We start from the raw sequence: 16,560 nt of genomic DNA, 5'->3' as shown, positions 1-16,560 counted from the left end.
GGAGTCGGGGGCGCTCTAGGGCCGCAGGTTGGAGGGGTCAGACTCCGGGATCTGCAGGATGCGGCACACTGCGCGGATGGGCCGCACCAGCTTCTGGGCTGAGGTTGTGGGCTGCGCCATGGGCCGCCGAGACTCCGTGCTGCGCCTCTGGGTGGTCTGGGCCGGGCCGGGGAGCGGGTGCCCCGGGGAGAGAGGGAGCTGGGCCCGGGGGGGAGCGGATGCCCCCGGAGGGAGAGTGAGCTGGGCGGGGGTTGGGGAAAGGGCTCCCCGGAGGGAGAGTGAGCTGGGCAGGGGGGGAATGGACTCCCCGAGGGGGAGTAAGCTGAGCCGGGGAAGAAGGTGCCCCGGATTGGAAAAGGTAGAGTGGGGGGGGAGGCGGCCGAGAGGCCAGGGGAAGGGGTCGTTGGGGGGCGATCGGGGTGCCCTGGAAGGCGGCACCAAGTGAGCACAGCGCTGCGCGGCTAGTGTAGACCAAGCGGCACAGAGAGCGCAGCAGGACCTCCTATCGCCATCGCCGGACGCGCAACTGGGGAGCCGAAAAGCTGCTCCACGGGTTTACTCCTCCTGCACCCTGCGGGGAACAGGAGCCCGTGATTCTGCAGCCCCGCCCAGGCCTGCCCCCTCCTGGCCCCCGGGGGCTTCCGCCAACGCCCCTGCGATGCCACCGGCTGCGCACCCAGAGAATGAGTCCTTTGTTTCCCCCCTCCCCCCCCCATCAGCGGCACCCGGGCGCCTGCTGAGAGAGGCTCCCCCAGGGCAACGTGCCAGCTTCCCAGCGGCCCCACCCTCCCGTGGGCCGGCCCGGAGCCTGGCAGGCGGGCAGCACCCCGCTAGTAGGTGCCAAGCTGGGGAACTGGAGCAAAGGGCGGGAGGGGCTGGGCAGGATTCATGGGGTGGGGCGCCCCCCCTCCAGGGTAGGGCAGGATAGGAAGGGGCAGTGTCATTGCTGGCAGTGTCAGTCAGGTTCTCATGGGGTCAAGGATGGGAAACATCTGTCCTATGTCATGAGAGTTTCTCTCTCTCTCTCTCTCTCTCTCTCTCTCTCTCTCTCTCTCACACACACACACACACACACACACACACACACACACATTTTTGTACCCTTTTTCCTTTTGTGCCCAAGGACACCTTTCTGTCTTAACCAGCCCCCTCCCCTTTTCCCCCTAACATTCTCTCCTTTAGCCAGACCCTTCGATTATCTACCCCCAGGACCTGTCCCTGAGGTTTCTTGGTTTCTTATTTGTAAATGATGGGATTGGACTAGAGGATGATCTCTAAGGTCCCTTCCAGCTGTGCATCCTATGGGTCTGTTCTCCCCAGTGTTCCCAGGGCTTCTATGCCCTGCATAGGAGAGCAGTTGATGGGAGTGGCTCAGAGGGAGGGACCCAGAATGGGAGAGGAAATGGGAAAGTGAGGTACCCTTCCACCCAAGGAAGCATCAAGGTTCCTCTGTGGGGGTGGTTCAAGAAGCACAACCAGGTTCACAGACAGCCAGACAGATTCACACACATACACCAACTCAACAGGTGTTTCCTTTCACCTGGACGCCCATTGCCCATCCCTTAACTCCCTTAAGGGAGTCTGGATCTGGAGAGGGCAGCCCTCTATCTAGTCTGGGACCAAGAGAGTGTGAGGACCTCTCCCACCCACAAAAGCAAACTACTCTCCCCAAAGTGGAGAATTCAGGTGGGAGGGAAGGGGAAGGAAAGAGGGCAGGCTTCCTTCTCTGGACCCTGGAGACAGGCTAGCATCAGTGGAGCTCTGAGCCAGGAAGAAGACAGCCTAATAAGGAATGTGAGAAGCTGAAGAGGACAGAAGCTGGAGGAGGAAAGGATCCCGAGTGGGGCTTGGGGAGAGGGCTGGTCCAGAGGGAGCTGGGCCCTTTAGAGCTTGTGCTATGTGAACACAGATTCCCATCCAGTAGTATAGCCTCTCCTTCCAGACTGTGATAGACCTGTCCTGACTGGGAGAACGGAGAGCTGGGAATCTCTGTTCCTGAGCCCACTCTACCGCTTTCCCCGGTCAGTGTCCTGAGACTAGCTTCAGGGAGTGTAAGAGGGTGGCACTGACAGGTCAGTGGTCCTGGCAGGATTTGCACATCTTCTGTTGGTGTCTCCCAACCAGCAGCCAACAAGCTAGTCGGCACCAGTGGGAGAAGCATTTGGTTTGGGCCTTGGGACACTGAGGGCTCTTGGGAAGGCTGGAGCCCCACTTCTCCCACATCTCTGGATGTGGTCACTCCTGGCTGACAGGCCAGGCATTTCTCCTCAGGGTGTGTGACTCCTCTTCACCCCAGCTGCTCCGGGCCCCTGTTCCCAGTGCAGGCTCTTAGAGAACCTGGGAAGGAGGGGAGATGGGGTACCGCGAGAGTCCCCTTCCCAGCCCCACCCCACCCTGATTCTGGCTCCAGTTGGGCCCTCCTGGGCCAAGCCCACAGCCCAAGGCCGTTGGGTCATCGGCTCTTGGCCCCAGAGTGGAGCAGCACTGTGGGAACCCACAGAAAGGACACGGATACACGCAGGAAAAAGTGATACACAAATGGACACACATACAAAGGCAAGCCGACCAATACCCAAAACAGAGGCGTGCCCAGACACAGACCCGAACCAACCCCCACACAGACAAGCACAAACACAAACACAGAAACTGCCACAAACATACGGGCCTTTGGGAGCTCCACCCACCTTCACCCCTTTCCTCAGAGCCACTTACCTGGGCAGGCCAGCCGGGCCTCCCTCAGCTGGAGCAGCCCCTGGCCCGGGGGAGGGCAGCCCCGGACAGCCAGGCCAAGCTGCCACTAATCCGGGCAGGGAAGGGGGGGCACCCACGTCAGAGCTGGGACTGCCGGGTGGAGGGCATCCGAGGACATCCCCTCCTACACATGCGGCTGTCTGGGCACCTAGCCCTGCCTCCCCAAGCCCTCCATCCCACAGAGAGCTGAGGCTGGCTGCCTCCCCTGTGCTGGGGAGTCTCGGGGGCTACCCGGGGAGCCCCCAGGACCGAGGTGGGGAGGGGGGAGAAGAAATGGGTCAGGAAGGAGGGAGTTTAATGCTGAAGAAAGGCTCTGTGGTAGACACAAAACTCTCCACTTCCCCAGCGGGATTCTGCTTCCTTTTCCCAAGCATGACCCTCTCCCCACCTAAACAGACACCCCAACCTCCCGAGAGGAGGAAAACGTTTAATAAATGTTTGTTGAATGGAGGGAGAGGGAGCTGCCTCGAGGATGCCCTCCATTCCGAGCTGCTTCGCCTCGTACTGACCAGCCACCCTCCCCGTGCCTCCTGCCGGGGCTCCCCCCCAACCACACCCCGAGCCGTGGGCATCTCGGTGGCCGGTCTCTGGGGCCCTGTCATTTGTGGTCAGCTGCTGGAAGCTCTGACCCCAGGGCTAGGGGAGGGGGATGGGACCGAATTCTCCTCTCCTCCCCTTTGCTCTCCCCCCTCACCACCCAGGGTGGGGCAGTGCCAGCCAGGACAACCTGGCCCTGGCCAGGGCCAAGACTGTGTTGAAACAAGAGGCTAATTACGTTGCTGAAACTGGCATCTAAAAATACAGCAACAGGGCCATGTGTGTGCTGTGCACATGGAGGACAGAGACGGGGTGGGTGGGGGGAGCGGGGAGGAGGGAAACTGAGACTTAGGAGAGAGGGAAGCACGGTCTGAAATGGAGGAGAAAGGCTGGCCCAGGAAGCCCGCCGGAGATGGAGAGGCAGAGGAGGAGAAAATCCCAGGGGAAGAGCCGGGCAAGAAAGGACCAAAAGAGAGAACCCAACAGAGGAGTGGCACAGGAGAGGCTAGAGGAGGCCGGCGTGGGCAGGAAGGTAAGTTGGCCTTCCGCCTCACAGGGGATGGATTGAGAGAAGATGGTGGGTGGGTGGGCTCCGGAAGGAATGCTGCTCTTGGGAGGGCTGACATGGAGCCAGAGGCCCAGCTCCACCCGGTCACTGGGGCCCAGGCTGGGTCAAGGATGGACATGACAGAGAAAGGGATGTAATGCAGAAGAGGGATTAGACTTGTTCTTGCCTGGCCCCAGAGGACAGAGTGAGAAGCCGTGGGGGGAGGATTGGGAGAGGCAGATCGAGGCTTGCGTTAACTTCCTAACAAGTAAAAGCTCTCCAAGCGGGAGTGGAATGTGCTGCCTTAGGAAGGAATGGTTTCCCGGTCGCTGGACGTTGTTTTCGGTCAATGCTGAGATGACCGCTTGAAGCGTGGGGGTTCTCCTAGACGACCTCGGGGCTTTCTTCCAGCTCCCCAATTCTATCATTCTGTGACTCGGTGGTCATTAGGGATGAGGGAGGATGAAGTGTGGCTGTGTAGAGTTCCCCTTGTGTACTTGTTGGCCTAGAATGCCCTGCTTGACCCCCTTCCCCCCCCCACCCCCTCTGTACTCCCACCCCAGAGGCCAGGCAGAAAATGGCAGGGGGAGGGACTGAAACTTAAGGTTGAACCCTTTACATAGAGATAAAATCAGACTGAAATCTTCCAGACAACACAGAGTGCATTTAGTCCAGACTCCCACCCAGTCCAGAAATCCCCTCTATCGCACGCCTGACGGGAGCCCAGCTTCTACTTAAATACTTCAGGAAATGACAAAAAACTCATCATCTTAATGTGGCAAACCTGTCCTGTACGAACCGAGCTGGAGAGGGTATTAGTTCTGAGCAGAGGATTTAAGGCTTAATCAATGGTCAGCCCAGAATATAAACCCAGAGAGAAGCCCCTCGGTCTTCCGAGGAACAGCCAGATTGGAGTAGCTGATGCCTTGGATCAGGACTGATCTGACCCGCAGTCAAAAGGATGCTCCAAGGCTTGGAAGCTGTCTTCTTCCCTTTTACTGCCGTTCCACAGGTGCATGGTAGAGCCTGGGAGAGGAAGGTGATTTCCCAGCACACCTGAGTACAATTGACAAATGTTCATTAGGTACCTACTATGTGCCCAGAACTGTGTTAGCCACTCTGAAAGAGAAGAATGGTCCCTGCACTCAGGGAGTTGGCAATCTTGTTGGGGAAAGAATATAAGAAGAGATCACTTTGCTTTAGTGCCAAGGTTAGTGGTATAAGGCCGGTAATTACCATTAGATGTGAGAGGAAGGAGAGATGGCTGGGGACTGGGGTGGTTAGGGAAGGCTCCTGAAAAGGTGGGTCTTGATCTGCACATTGCAGAATTCAGATACAGGGAGAGAGGAAGGAGAACTTTGGAGGAGGAAGCCTTAGCAGAAGCAAAGACAAGAAAAGTGGGTTTTTTTCTTTCAGAATGAATGAATGTAAGAAGGAAGGGAGGGAGGGAGGAAGAAAGAAAGGAAAGAGGAAGGAAGAAAGGAAGGATGGAAGGAAGGAAGAAAGGAAGGAAGGAAAGAAGGAAGGAATGAAGAAAGGAAAGAGGAAGGAAGAAAGGAAGGATGGAAGGAAGGAAGAAAGGAAGGAAAGAAGGAAGAAAAGAAGAAAGGAAAGAGGAAGGAAAAAAGGAAAGATGGAAGGAAAGAAAGAAAGAAGCATCTGAGCATTTCTTATGTGCCAAGCACTAAGAGTCGAAAATATAAATACAGTAGCCCCCCCACTTCATCTCATGATTTTGCCTCCTAGAGGTTGAGTTCCCCCAAGTCTGGGTAGGAAAGTGGGGCAAAAAAAGTCTCATCCATCTGTGCTGGAGGTCTTCCCAGCTACAATCTGCACTGGCTGTGGAGGGCTCAAGTCAGTACTTCTGCTGTCCCTTGGATGGGTTTTTTTTAAGGTTTTTGTTTTGTTTTTGTGGAAGGGGGAATGGGAAGATGGGAGGCTGCAGAGCACTGAGCTAAGGGGGAGTGTGGTACCATGCAGGCAAGTTAACATGAGTGTCCACCCCTTCCCATTCACAGTTATGATTACCAATGGTGGTAATTATTATAATATATATATAAAATATGACATATATAATATAATATATAATTAAATATAATATATAATTATAAGATTATTTCCATCTTATTTTCCAACATAAATGTTAAAAGATAAAGCAAGCGGCCAAGTAGGTGGCTAAGTAGATGGAGAACCAGGCCTTGAGATGGGAGGTCCTGAGTTCAAATTTGACCTTAGACACTTTCTAGCTGTGTGATCCTGAGCAAGTCACTTCACCCCCATTGCCTAGCTCTAATACTCTTCTGCCTTGGAGTGGATACTTAGTATTGATTCTGAGACAGAAGGTAAGGGTTTAAAAAAAGAAAAAGTTAAAGCCAGAACTTTTTGTATAGGGTTAGGCATCTCCTGGGGTCTTAGACATAATCCCCCTCGGGTAAGACAGGACTACTGTGCAGTGCTGTATAATAAGGTATACTCTACAATTACTGCATTTAGTGTTGATGATGTCTTACTGTGTTTAATTTGTCAATTAAACTTTATTAGTATGTATGTGCAGGAAAACCACGTCACATAGGGAGTCAGCAGGTGTTCATTTATGCTTAGATCCAGTTTTAGTCATCCATGGTAGGTCTTAGAATGCAGCTACGGGGCCCTACTGTATTTTGTTTTAAACATTATCTTCTGTCTCAGAATCAATATTATGTATTGGTTCCAAGGCAGAAGAGCGCTAAAGGCTAGGTGATGGGGGTTAAGTGACTTGCCCAGGATCATACAGCTAGGAAGTGTCTGAGGTCACATTTGAACTCAGGACTCCTCTCTTCAAAGCCTGGCTCTCATTTTTAAAGAGACAATCCCTGCCCTCAGGGAGTTTACATTCTTTCTTTCTTTCTTTTTTTGTTTTTTAAACTCATCCTTTCTGTCTTAATGATTTGCCCGCGGTCACTTTGCTAGGAAGTGTCTAAGGCTAGATATGAGCCCAGGTTCTGGACTCCAGACGGGGCGCTCTACCCATTGTGCTACCTGACTGCTCCCAAGGAGCTCACGTCCTAATGGGGGAAGGTCCAGCCTTTAGGGGAGCAGTGACCAAGGAAGGGAGTTTTGTTCTGCTTGGAGAGGAAGGGTATGGATACGCAGGAAAAGCTGTAGGCTGATCTGATATCTGAGAGAGATAAAACTGGGCATTCCCCAGGAGATCAGGGAAGGAGGAAAAGAACCCAATTGTTCCAAAACATTGATAGCAGCTCTCTTTGTGGCCCAGAAGAGCTGGAAATTGAGGGGATGCGCATTAATTAAATAATTGTAGTTAGAATTATGATGGAATAGGACTATGCCATAAGAAGGGGGGGGGACAGTTTACACGTAGAAACAATTTTTAACAATTATTTTCTGATGTCTTAGAATTCAGATTTTTTCCCTCTCTCCATTCCTCCCCTACCAAGCGATAGTCTGATATAGGTTATACCAGTGCTTTCATGCCACACATTATTTCTGCATTGCTCATGCCGTGACAGAAGACACCTACCGAGGGCAGCTGGGTGGCTCAGGGGATTGAGAGCCAGGTCCAGAAGACAAGAGGTCCTGGGTTCCCATCTGACCTCAAGATACTTCCTACCTGTGTGACCCTAGATAAGTCACTTAACGCTCATTGCCTAGCCCTTACCCTTCTTCTGCCTTGGAACAAGTATTGCTTCTAAGACAAAAAGGGTTAAAAAAAAAAGATATACATATAATAAAAAACTCAGGAAGGAAATAGAGTGGAAGATGGCCTGCTTTGATCTGCAGTCAGATTCTAGAAGTTCCTTCTTTGGCTGCTGAGAGCATTTTTCATCATGTGCCCCCTGGGCTCATGTTGGGATCTTGCTTTGCAGATAATGGTTTAGTCCTTCCCACTTGATCCTTGTACACTCCTTGTGTTACTGCATAGTGTTCTCCTGGTCAGAGCACATTCATCTTCTTCCTTTTTTTTTTTTTTTAATTTTTTTTAATTTATTTTTTTTTCCTTTTAAACCCTTAACTTCTGTGTATTGGCTCATAGGTGGAAGAGTGGTAAGGGTAGGCAATGGGGGTCAAGTGACCTGCCCAGAGTCACACAGCTGGGAAGTGTCTGAGGCCTGATTTGAACCCAGGACCTCCCATCTCTAGGCCTGACTCTCAATCCACTGAGCTACCCAGCTGCCCCAGATTTATCTTCTTTAAAACTTATGAAGAACTATTCGAGATTATGAAGCGAAACGAGTAGAACCAAGAGAACATCCCAGTGGAATATCGGAGGAATGACTCGTGATCGTTCACCTCCGAGAATGAACTGAAAGATGGAAACACAAAAATACATCATCCTATGTAGACACATCTATTTGCCGGATGATGCCTTCTATGGTGGGGGGAGGAGAGGAAGGGGATAAATTCTATTGATTAAAAAAAAAAATCATCTAGTATCTAAAGGCAGTGGGTCGGTACGTCGGGCCAAGGGCTGGTATCTCTACAGTGGGGCGCCAATCCGTTGGGTTGAGGGCTTCCCAGACTGGAGCTCCCTGAGAGTCCCGGGTTCCGTCTGGTCATCAGAGGCGAGATGGCCCGAGTAGATAACTGGATGGGAACTGAAGTACGGTTAGGAGGAAGGCTGGACTCTAGGGGAAGAGTGGAGGGATGAGGTCGGAGAGGGGGGTTTGAACGCCAGGAACAATGTGCTCCCACGTTCTTGGCACAGAGTCCCGAGGTCTTGGGCGTGGGGGTCGCTCGAGTTCTATCTTCCTCTCACCTCCTCCTGGAAGCCTTCCAATCTACATGGATGCCCTCTCCTGGCTTCCCTGAGCAATGTCAGGCCCATCCAAATCTACTGTGGCCTTGTTTCCAATAGCCTCTTCTCTTCGCCTATGGCTGAAAGCTCCAGGAAGGAGATCCTTCCTGTGGATCCCCCAAAGCGGAGTCAAATATGGGGCTAGACGCAGAGTTGGAATTCCATCGATTTGTTCAACTGTTCTATAGACTTTGTTAAACTGTTGATGATCGCCTTGATTCCATACCTAGAGGTAACCTGAATGCTTAACAACATGAATCTTAAGAGTTGGGTAACTTCCCAAGACAGAGGAAAAGAGGAGAATGTTGGGATATGGAATATTAAGATATGGTGGGGGAGGGGGGGGAAGTCAGGTGGCTCCATGGACAGAGAGCCATTCCTAGAGACAGGAAGTTCTGGGTTCAAATCTAGTCTCAGACCCTTCCTAGCTATTTGACACTGGGCAAGTCACTTAACCTAGTTGCCTAGTCCTTACCTCTGTGGGAAATTAAGTTTAATTTAAGTCTAAGACAGAAGGTAAGGATTTAAAAAAAAAAAAAAAAGAGCTGGAAGGTACCTCAGAGGTCTAGTTTGATGCCTGAGTAAAAGTCTCTAAATACCTGTCAAGTGGTGATCCAATTATTTATTGAACATCTCCAGTGAGAGAGGAAATGATTTTTTTTTAACTTTTACCTTTTATCTTAGAATTAATACTGTGTATTGGTTCCAAGGCAGAAGAATGGTAAGGGCTACTAATGGGGGTTAAGTGGCCTGCCCAGGATCATACACAGCTGGGAAGTATCTGAGGCCCGATTTGAAGCTAGGACCTCCTGTCTCTAGGCCTGGTTCTCTATCCACTGAGCCACCTAGTTGCTCCCTAGGGAAACTATTCTTATCACCCTTTAGTATCAGTTCAAAGCAGAAGATTGACAAGGACTAGACTATCAGGATTAAGTGATCTGACTAGTGTCATCTAGCTAGGAAGTGCCTGAGGCCAGATTTGAACCCAGGTCCTCCAGACTCCAGGCTTGGTGCTCTATCCAGTGTGCAAACTTAGCTGTTCCAACCAGCCCACTTTTGGACAGTTCTATTTAGTAAGTTCTTCCTTAAATTGAGCCAAAATTTGCCTTTCTTTAACACCTACCCACTGATGCCAGGTCTGTGCTTTGAGGCAAAGCCGAAAAAAAAAAAAAATCATGGATTTCTGCCCATGAAAAGGAAGGGGTGGCTCCAAGGCATTAATTACTGAAAGTAATGCACAGGCAAGCAATAGTTTTGCTTGGAATTGCTACTGTTGCTGGGCCAAGCCTTAAAAGTCAGAACTTAGGAAGGTCCCAAGAGGGCAGGCAGGGGTCCTCCAGGTAGTCCCTGTGGTCCTTCGTTCTTTTCAACCTCCAAACAAGAGGGCCAGGAAAATCCCAAGCTCTCACCCACTGATGATGGCCACTTTCAGCCAGGGAAACCTCCTAAGAAACGTGCTGGGCCCATCCAGTTCTCTCTAATCTCCTCCAAGACACAGTTAAATCTTTGAATTGAGAGTTAAGCTGAACTCTTCAGCCTCACTTTCCTCTCTTCTTCCTCCATCCCACACCGGCTGCTGGTCACTGGCTTCCTACTCCCAGCTGTTTAGTCCTCTTGGTTGCGTCCGTCTCTTCATGATTCCATTTGGGATTTTCTTGGCAAAGACACTAGTCTGCCATTTTCTTCTCCATCCCATTTTACAGAGGAGGAAAAGGAGGCAAACAGGGTTAGCTACTGTCTGAGGCCAGATTTGAACTCAGGAAGAGGCATCTTCTTGACTCCGGGTTCAGCACCTATATCTGCTGTACCACCAGCTAGCATCTCCTCCCAGTGCCTTATGGCACAAAGGACGGGTCCAGCACCCACATGGGGCCAGACCAGAGGCAGAGAAGCAGCCTTGTCCCAGGGAGACGCTGAGTGGTGGGGGAGCCTGTCTATCCCATGCTTGCAGGACAGGGCAGGGCAGAGCCGAGCAGGGGCAGGCCAAGAGGGCATGGTGGAGATTATTGGCCACCATGGGCCGCCCACACAAGGGGATTCCTCCCTCCAGAAGGCATCTGTCCGGTGCCGCTGAGTACCAGCAGCCAAGAACGGCTGGACTCTCCTGGAACCGTGGCTGCCCTGAAGCTTCCCCATCAGGCTTCAGCTGTAGGGGAGAGGCCCAGAGCCCATGAGGCCCAGATAACCGGGCGCTGTGGCTGCCCCCCTGTGGCCTCTCCCTGAAGGTGCAATGTTCTCAAGGTCTGGGAAATCAGCTTCTGAATTGGGGGGCCAGACTGCTGACTGGCATAGGAGGCCCTTCTGGGCCTCCTTTTCTGCTCCCTTGGAAAAGGAGACCCCACAGACCTGAGCTCCCAAGGCGTAAGGGATACCCTAGCAGACATGGAGGGAACAAACATCTAAAAACTAGAGCCTTCCAGGGGAGGCGGAAGAGAGGCCAACCTCAAGGCTTTTGGGGCAGGGGAGAGAAGGCAGACAAAAACAGCAAAGAGAAAATTCATGTATTTATTTATCAAAACCAATTCAAACGTGGCCACACACCAACACAGACATACACATATATTTACACCGACACACACACGCACACACGACCCCCCCAGAAGAGGCCTGTCAAGTAACATGGGGAGGGAGATGGAATGATCCAAGCTGGGCCTGGGATTCGAGAAGGTCAATCAAGGCTCCCCTGACCTCTGAACCATGAAGGGGCCAGAGGTGCAAGACGATGGCAGAAAAAAGATGGGCAATAAATAACCCTCGAGTCAAGGCACAAAGGAGGGACTGCTTTGGTATACTGAAAACACAGAACTTGGGCATTGGCAACTGGTGACACATTGAGCAACTTGAATTAAGAACCCTTCATCCGCCCTCCCGACCCCGGAGCCAGGCCGGGCTGGCCGGGGAGGGGGCTGGGACCCTCTCAAGCACTCCCTGGCCCTCGGATGGGGAGAGAGTGTGGCTGAGGGCGAGGGCACTGGGGCAAGGAGAGATCGTGTGGAGAGAGATGAAAACCACGACACAAAGGAGGCCTTCCCACCTTTTCCAACGTCCCCCGCCCCGACTGCCTCTCCACATCTGGAGGATGGGGCGTTAGAAGGGGCAAGGCGGCCGGAGGTAGAGCGGACGGGCGACGGCGGCCACTAGCTGTCCAGCTCCGCCGGGGCCGCTGCCTTCTTCCGAGTTCGAACCTTCAAGGAGCGTGAGGTGGTCTGCGGAGGAGAGGGGAGAGGCGGGTGAGTGCGGCCGGCCTGCGACCTTTGGCGCTTCACACGGGGGTCTGGGGGGGAGGCATCCCCTCACCTCTCTCACCAGCGGCTTCCTCTTGCCAATCCGGAGGCTCTGGCTCCGGACCAGGGGCTTCTCGCGGGGGCGGGGAAGGGTATGGGCCTTCGTCTGAGAGTCTGACCAGCACTCGTCTTCGGTGTCGCTGTCCTGCAGGCCCCCAGGACGGTACCCTGGCAGACACAGACGGCGCCCCTCAGTGGGTGCTCTTCTCCGATTCACCCATCGGGGCTGACCCGGGCCTAGCTCCCCTTTGCCCTATGGCTACCCCTCGGGCCTGTTCCCAAGCAGCTTCCAGGCTACCCTGCTTCACCCGAGCCTCAGAGGTTTCCTCTAAAGTAGCATCAGTCACAGAGAAGGACAGGGAAGAGACCTGCCTAGAGGCCTTCCTGGCTCTACCAAATACCATAGCCATCCTGTCCACTTGGACGTAATCTTGGCAACTCCAGCCACTGAGAAGTGCCTTGTTTCCTGGGCACAGCTCCCGGGGTCCCCCCCCCCCAACCAGCCTCCCTCTCCCCTTCCTCCTACTGATAGGTGGTCTCCGGTGCAGTTCCTGGTCCTCCAGGTAGAGAGGATCCTGGTAGGGTGGGGCAGGATTGTCAGGGATGGAGCGCAGGTCCTGCATGGAGAAGCTCCGAAGCCTGCCAGCCAAGGCACCCTGACTCTGCAGGGGAAGGAGAAGATGGTCACTGGGGACACAGAAGGCCATGGGGAAGGCCTACAGGGAGCCAACTTGAGTCTAGGAGGAGTCAGGAATAGGTTTGGAACTACTGAGAAGGTACCCAGGCCAGTGGGCATTAGATTCGCCTCTGCCCGGGGAACGAGGGCACAGTCTGGGGTTTTCATAAAGTGTTAGGGCTAGCAACTGCCTCGGCGATTTTAGATAAATTTACTTGCCCACATTCACGCAGCAGAAATAGGATCTTCTGAGTCCCAAAGTATCATATCACAATTATGGTATCACAGATTTGTAGCTGGAAAGGACCTTAGAGATCCTGGCTAGTCCAAACCCCTCATTTTACAGATGACTTAATGACTTAGTGAAAGTAAGAACTGGACCTCGTTTGCAACTGTGTCCTCCCTGGGGATCCTTTCCCTGCACGCCAAGAAGGAGCGGCGCCTCCCAGCACCCCGAAGAGGTGCCCAGAGGACTGAGGGTAAAGGGCTGGGCTGGCACCTTGGCAGCCGCCTGCACCGCGGCAGTGGCAGCGATGTTCAGACCCCGCTTCCCAAAGCTCAGCACGGTCTCATAGCTCCGCTCCTTTGCCTTCACGATGTAGGAGTCAATTTCCTAGGGATGCAGGGAAGTCAAGGATGAGGAAGGGGACATGTCCAAGAGTCACGTCATCCCTTCACTCAACAAGCATTTATTCAAGACACTGGTCATAGGAGGTAAAAACAAATCAGGTTCTCTCTTCAGGGAGCAATTTGTAATTTTTGTAAAAAAAAAAAAAGATAAAAAGAATAAAACTTCAGCTCTGCGTCTTTATACCTTTATACCTAGTATGAGACCCTGGAAGAGAGGGAAGCTGGCTCTAGTCCCTGCCCCACTCCACCTCCCTCCTGCCCTCAGGATCTGTCTGCTACAAGACTGTCTACAGTGTACTGGACAAGATACATGACATAACCTGCTTTCCAGGGACTTTTTCTGAGATCCCTAAGAAAGGTCTCCCTTCCCAGCCAGAGCCAGTCCTAATATTTTCTATTAGATTATAGCAGACTTTTTAGGACTCCTCAGAGGACCTTCCTGTATGCACTGGATCCTCACAACAACCCTGTAAGGCAGGGAGGACAGGGACAGTGATTCCATTTTACAGATGAGTAAACAGAAGCTTGGATATGGAAAGTGCCTCGCCCAAGGTCAAATATCAAATCAGTGGCAGAACTGGAGTTCAGATCTCCTGAATATCAATTCAAGACTTTCCCTATCCCATTCAGTCTCTCTCCTGCCTACCTTCTCCCGGTAGGAAAGGGCTGGATGGACAAACTTCCTGTAAAGTAGGCTGGCGCCCTTGGTATAAGGGGAGAGAAGCCACACCACAAATGCTATCTTGATCTCATAATAGAAAGGGAACCTGTAAGAGAGGGTCAAAGGCAGAATGGAATCAGGAGGAGGAAGCAGCCAGCCCTTGCCCTCTCCAGTTCCTAGTCACCCATCATCCCCGTACCAGGAAATGAAGATGTCTGTGAAGGTCTCTACCGTCATGAAGAAGGCGAAGACAATCCAGTACATCATCCATCGGACCTGATTGGGGTGAAGACAGGGGAGTAATAGGGTCAGGCAGAGGCTGCCCGGCCTCTCCTCTTCCCTCCCCACTAGCCCACGTGGTGAAGACATTCCATGGAGAAGCTGGTCCAGCTGCATTCCCTCTATGGAGACTCATACTCACTAGAACTTATTGCTGCTTCCTCCACTCCCCATAGATGCCACTTCCCACCCCAGGGATAACATCCTTAACATCTTTCCTCTAGAAGACCCTGTCAATCAATGCCCTACTGATGGTCACCATCACTGCCATCCCCTGCCACCCATCTGTGATCATGGCTGATATTTCTATAACATTTATTGCTAAAAGGTACTATAAAGAAATTATCCCATATCTCATGGGTAGTAGCATTTTCTTCAACAGATGAGGAAATTGAGGTTCTGCTCAATGAAGCAAATGGCTCACAGCCAACTATTAAGTAACAAATGGAGTCAAAGTCAGGGGTTCTGCCTCCCCAGTTCAGTGTTCTTTCCACTATAATTGTCTATTTCTCTCCTATCTCCTGCTTTAATCCACTCCCATAAATATGCTAAACTGCCCCCTACCAAGCTGCTGTTCTATCCTAGCTATGCCATCTGCCTTGCCTCCTGCCCCCATCACAAAGAGGTCTACACTCACATATTCCCGGATATTCTTAGTCTTCACAGCCTTATAGGAGGCGTAGGCAGGGTACAGCATTCCAAACACCAGCCTGGATGAGGGAGAGGAGGAAATAGAAGGGGAAAGGCTCATCAGAAGCCCAATTAGAGCCCAACTCCTTCATTTTATGGCAGAGACAACTGAGGCTCCAGAGAAGGGAAACAACTTTCCCAATGATACAATGGGAGAGCTGGGACTTGAACCTACATTTTCCAGACTACAAATCTTCCCTTCTGCCACTGTTATGGTCTCTAAGCCTCTACCCTCTGCTGCCTATCCTTACCTCCCATATACTGACAGTGTTTGTTTCTGAATTTGCAGAGCTAGTGTTCCTGATCCCTGATTCAGAGCCCTGAAGGCCCCTTCCCCATCCCACCGCTAACAAACATCCCTAAAACCTGCCCAGGCCTGCAGTGGCCTCCCACAGGGTGAGTACACAAGGCAAATCTTCCATGCTCAAAGAGGGTGGAGCAAAAGCAGCAAAGACTTTGTAAGAACTCGTGTCAGTGCAAGGTGACATGTATTTGTTTTGGAGTGTTTGTGTCAATGCAAGGAGACATGCATTTGTATGTGTTTATGTGTGTTAATGCAAGGAAACATATTTGTACTGTGTGTGTCTCTGTGTGGCAATGCAAGAAAATATGTATTTGAACTGTGTGGGTCTGTATAAGTGCAAGGGGACATGTATTCCTCCCCAGCTCTAAGAGGATGAATTATTAACCTGGAGACCAGGGGGGGTAAGTCACGTGGTTACTCGGGCAGGAAACAGGCAACCAGATTCTCAAGCTATGACCAATTCGTCTTCCTACTAGCTACCATCAGCTATGGAATGTCCCCTACTTCCCTTGTGCCTAGCAACTCAGGGAGGACTAGGGCCTTTTATGGGGGAAGGTTGGGTGGGTTTGGGGGCGGCTCCAAAGGGGCACGTGGAAGGAAGTTGGTCCTGGGACAGAAGTGGGACGAGTGCCTACGGGCCAGGCCGCCTCTTCCCCACCCTCGGGTCCCGATACTCACACCACCAAACGGGAGATCACCCAGGACACCATCCTGCCAGCTGAGGGGAGTTGGCGGGGAAGGGGTTGCGGTGCCCAGGGGAAATCGAGGCAGGGGAAGAGGCTCCGAAGAGGGATGGAGGCGCCCGGAGTGGGGAAGGGGTGCTCCGGGAGTCCTAGGTGACTGGCGCCCGGCCGCTACCCCTCGTTGGTTGGGGAATGGTGAGGGGCAAAGAAGGTAGATGGGGGGGAGGCGCAGAAGCGGGGTGCTCGACTTGGTCGCTCGCTCGCAGCTCTTCTCCGGCCGCCGCCGCCGCCGCACGACTCCGCGGCTGCTCTGTCCCGGCCCCGCCGCCGCCGCCGCCGCCACTGCCTCAGCCGCTGCAGTTGTAGCTGCTACAGCAGCTACCGCCCCGTCGGGCCCCGAGGCGGAGTTTGCAACTGACTTGAAAGTTGCACTGACCTAACTTTGGTCCAATCCCCGAGGCCCCAGCTGGCGCAGGCGCAGTGGGAACCACAGCCCGGAAGGCTGCAACAGCCAGGGGGCTAGAGAGCTAAGCCTTAAAGGGGCCGTGGCCTGTCCCTGCTGGCTGGCTGCTGACACCAGGGAGCCTGCAGAGGCGCTAGGGAGAACATAGGGGAGAAGGGACTGGGGGATTTAAAGTCTAGGAGAAATCTTAGCGAACATACGACCACAGATCTAGAAGTGGAAAGGACATGAAAAAGCATTCTGATCCAACCTGCCTGTCT

The 16,560-nt window shown here is 52.7% G+C and overlaps 3 protein-coding genes across 5 annotated transcripts in view; 1 reads left to right on the top strand and 2 right to left on the bottom strand.

The window, feature by feature from the left end:
- Positions 1–2: 2 nt before the first annotated feature.
- On the bottom strand, positions 3–688 carry HRURF (HR upstream open reading frame). The gene has a single exon (XM_044663504.1). The coding sequence runs from the start codon at positions 118–120 to the stop codon at positions 16–18; it is 105 nt and encodes a 34-aa protein (XP_044519439.1). The 5' UTR covers positions 121–688; the 3' UTR covers positions 3–15.
- A 2,941-nt stretch (positions 689–3,629) lies between these two features.
- Positions 3,630–16,560, top strand: part of SFTPC (surfactant protein C) — a 62,240-nt gene continuing 49,309 nt past the window's right edge. Inside the window, exon 1 of the mRNA XM_044663494.1 lies at positions 3,630–3,820. Coding sequence (XP_044519429.1) covers positions 3,701–3,820 — 120 coding nt within the window. The 5' untranslated portion in view covers positions 3,630–3,700. The remainder of the gene's footprint in view (positions 3,821–16,560) is intronic.
- Positions 11,122–16,166, bottom strand: REEP4 (receptor accessory protein 4). 3 transcript variants are annotated; one of them, XM_044663491.1, is made up of 8 exons: positions 15,833–16,166; positions 14,798–14,870; positions 14,081–14,157; positions 13,867–13,987; positions 13,090–13,203; positions 12,441–12,576; positions 11,928–12,082; positions 11,122–11,836 (listed from the first exon to the last, which is right to left on the bottom strand). In XM_044663491.1, the coding sequence occupies exons 1-8, from the start codon at positions 15,862–15,864 to the stop codon at positions 11,768–11,770; spliced, it is 777 nt and encodes a 258-aa protein (XP_044519426.1). In that variant the 5' UTR covers positions 15,865–16,166; the 3' UTR covers positions 11,122–11,767. The 3 variants fall into 3 exon arrangements, with proteins under 3 accessions (XP_044519426.1, XP_044519427.1, XP_044519425.1); XM_044663492.1 differs by lacking the exon at positions 15,833–16,166 and having other exon boundaries at positions 11,937–12,082; positions 14,798–15,120; XM_044663490.1 differs by lacking the exon at positions 15,833–16,166 and having other exon boundaries at positions 14,798–15,118.

Source organism: Gracilinanus agilis, chromosome 2, assembly GCF_016433145.1.
Source record: "Gracilinanus agilis isolate LMUSP501 chromosome 2, AgileGrace, whole genome shotgun sequence".
NCBI lineage: Eukaryota > Metazoa > Chordata > Mammalia > Didelphimorphia > Didelphidae > Gracilinanus > Gracilinanus agilis.
The sequence above is the reverse complement of the archived record's forward strand: the minus strand, read 5'-3'. Positions and strand labels throughout refer to the sequence as shown.

Bases quoted from the DNA above. Each gene is read 5' to 3' on its own strand.
- HRURF (XM_044663504.1), bottom strand. From the start codon at position 120: ATGGCGCAGCCCACAACCTCAGCCCAGAAGCTGGTGCGGCCCATCCGC.
- REEP4 (XM_044663490.1), bottom strand. From the start codon at position 14,911: ATGAGCCTTTCCCCTTCTATTTCCTCCTCTCCCTCATCCAGGCTGGTG. The intron at 13,988-14,080 runs GTACGGGGATGA...CCTCTCTTACAG, and splicing joins ACAGACATCTTCATTTCCTG to GTTCCCTTTCTATTATGAGA. The intron at 12,577-13,089 runs GTGCCAGCCCAG...CTTCCCCTGCAG, and splicing joins CGGTGCAGGCGGCTGCCAAG to AGTCAGGGTGCCTTGGCTGG.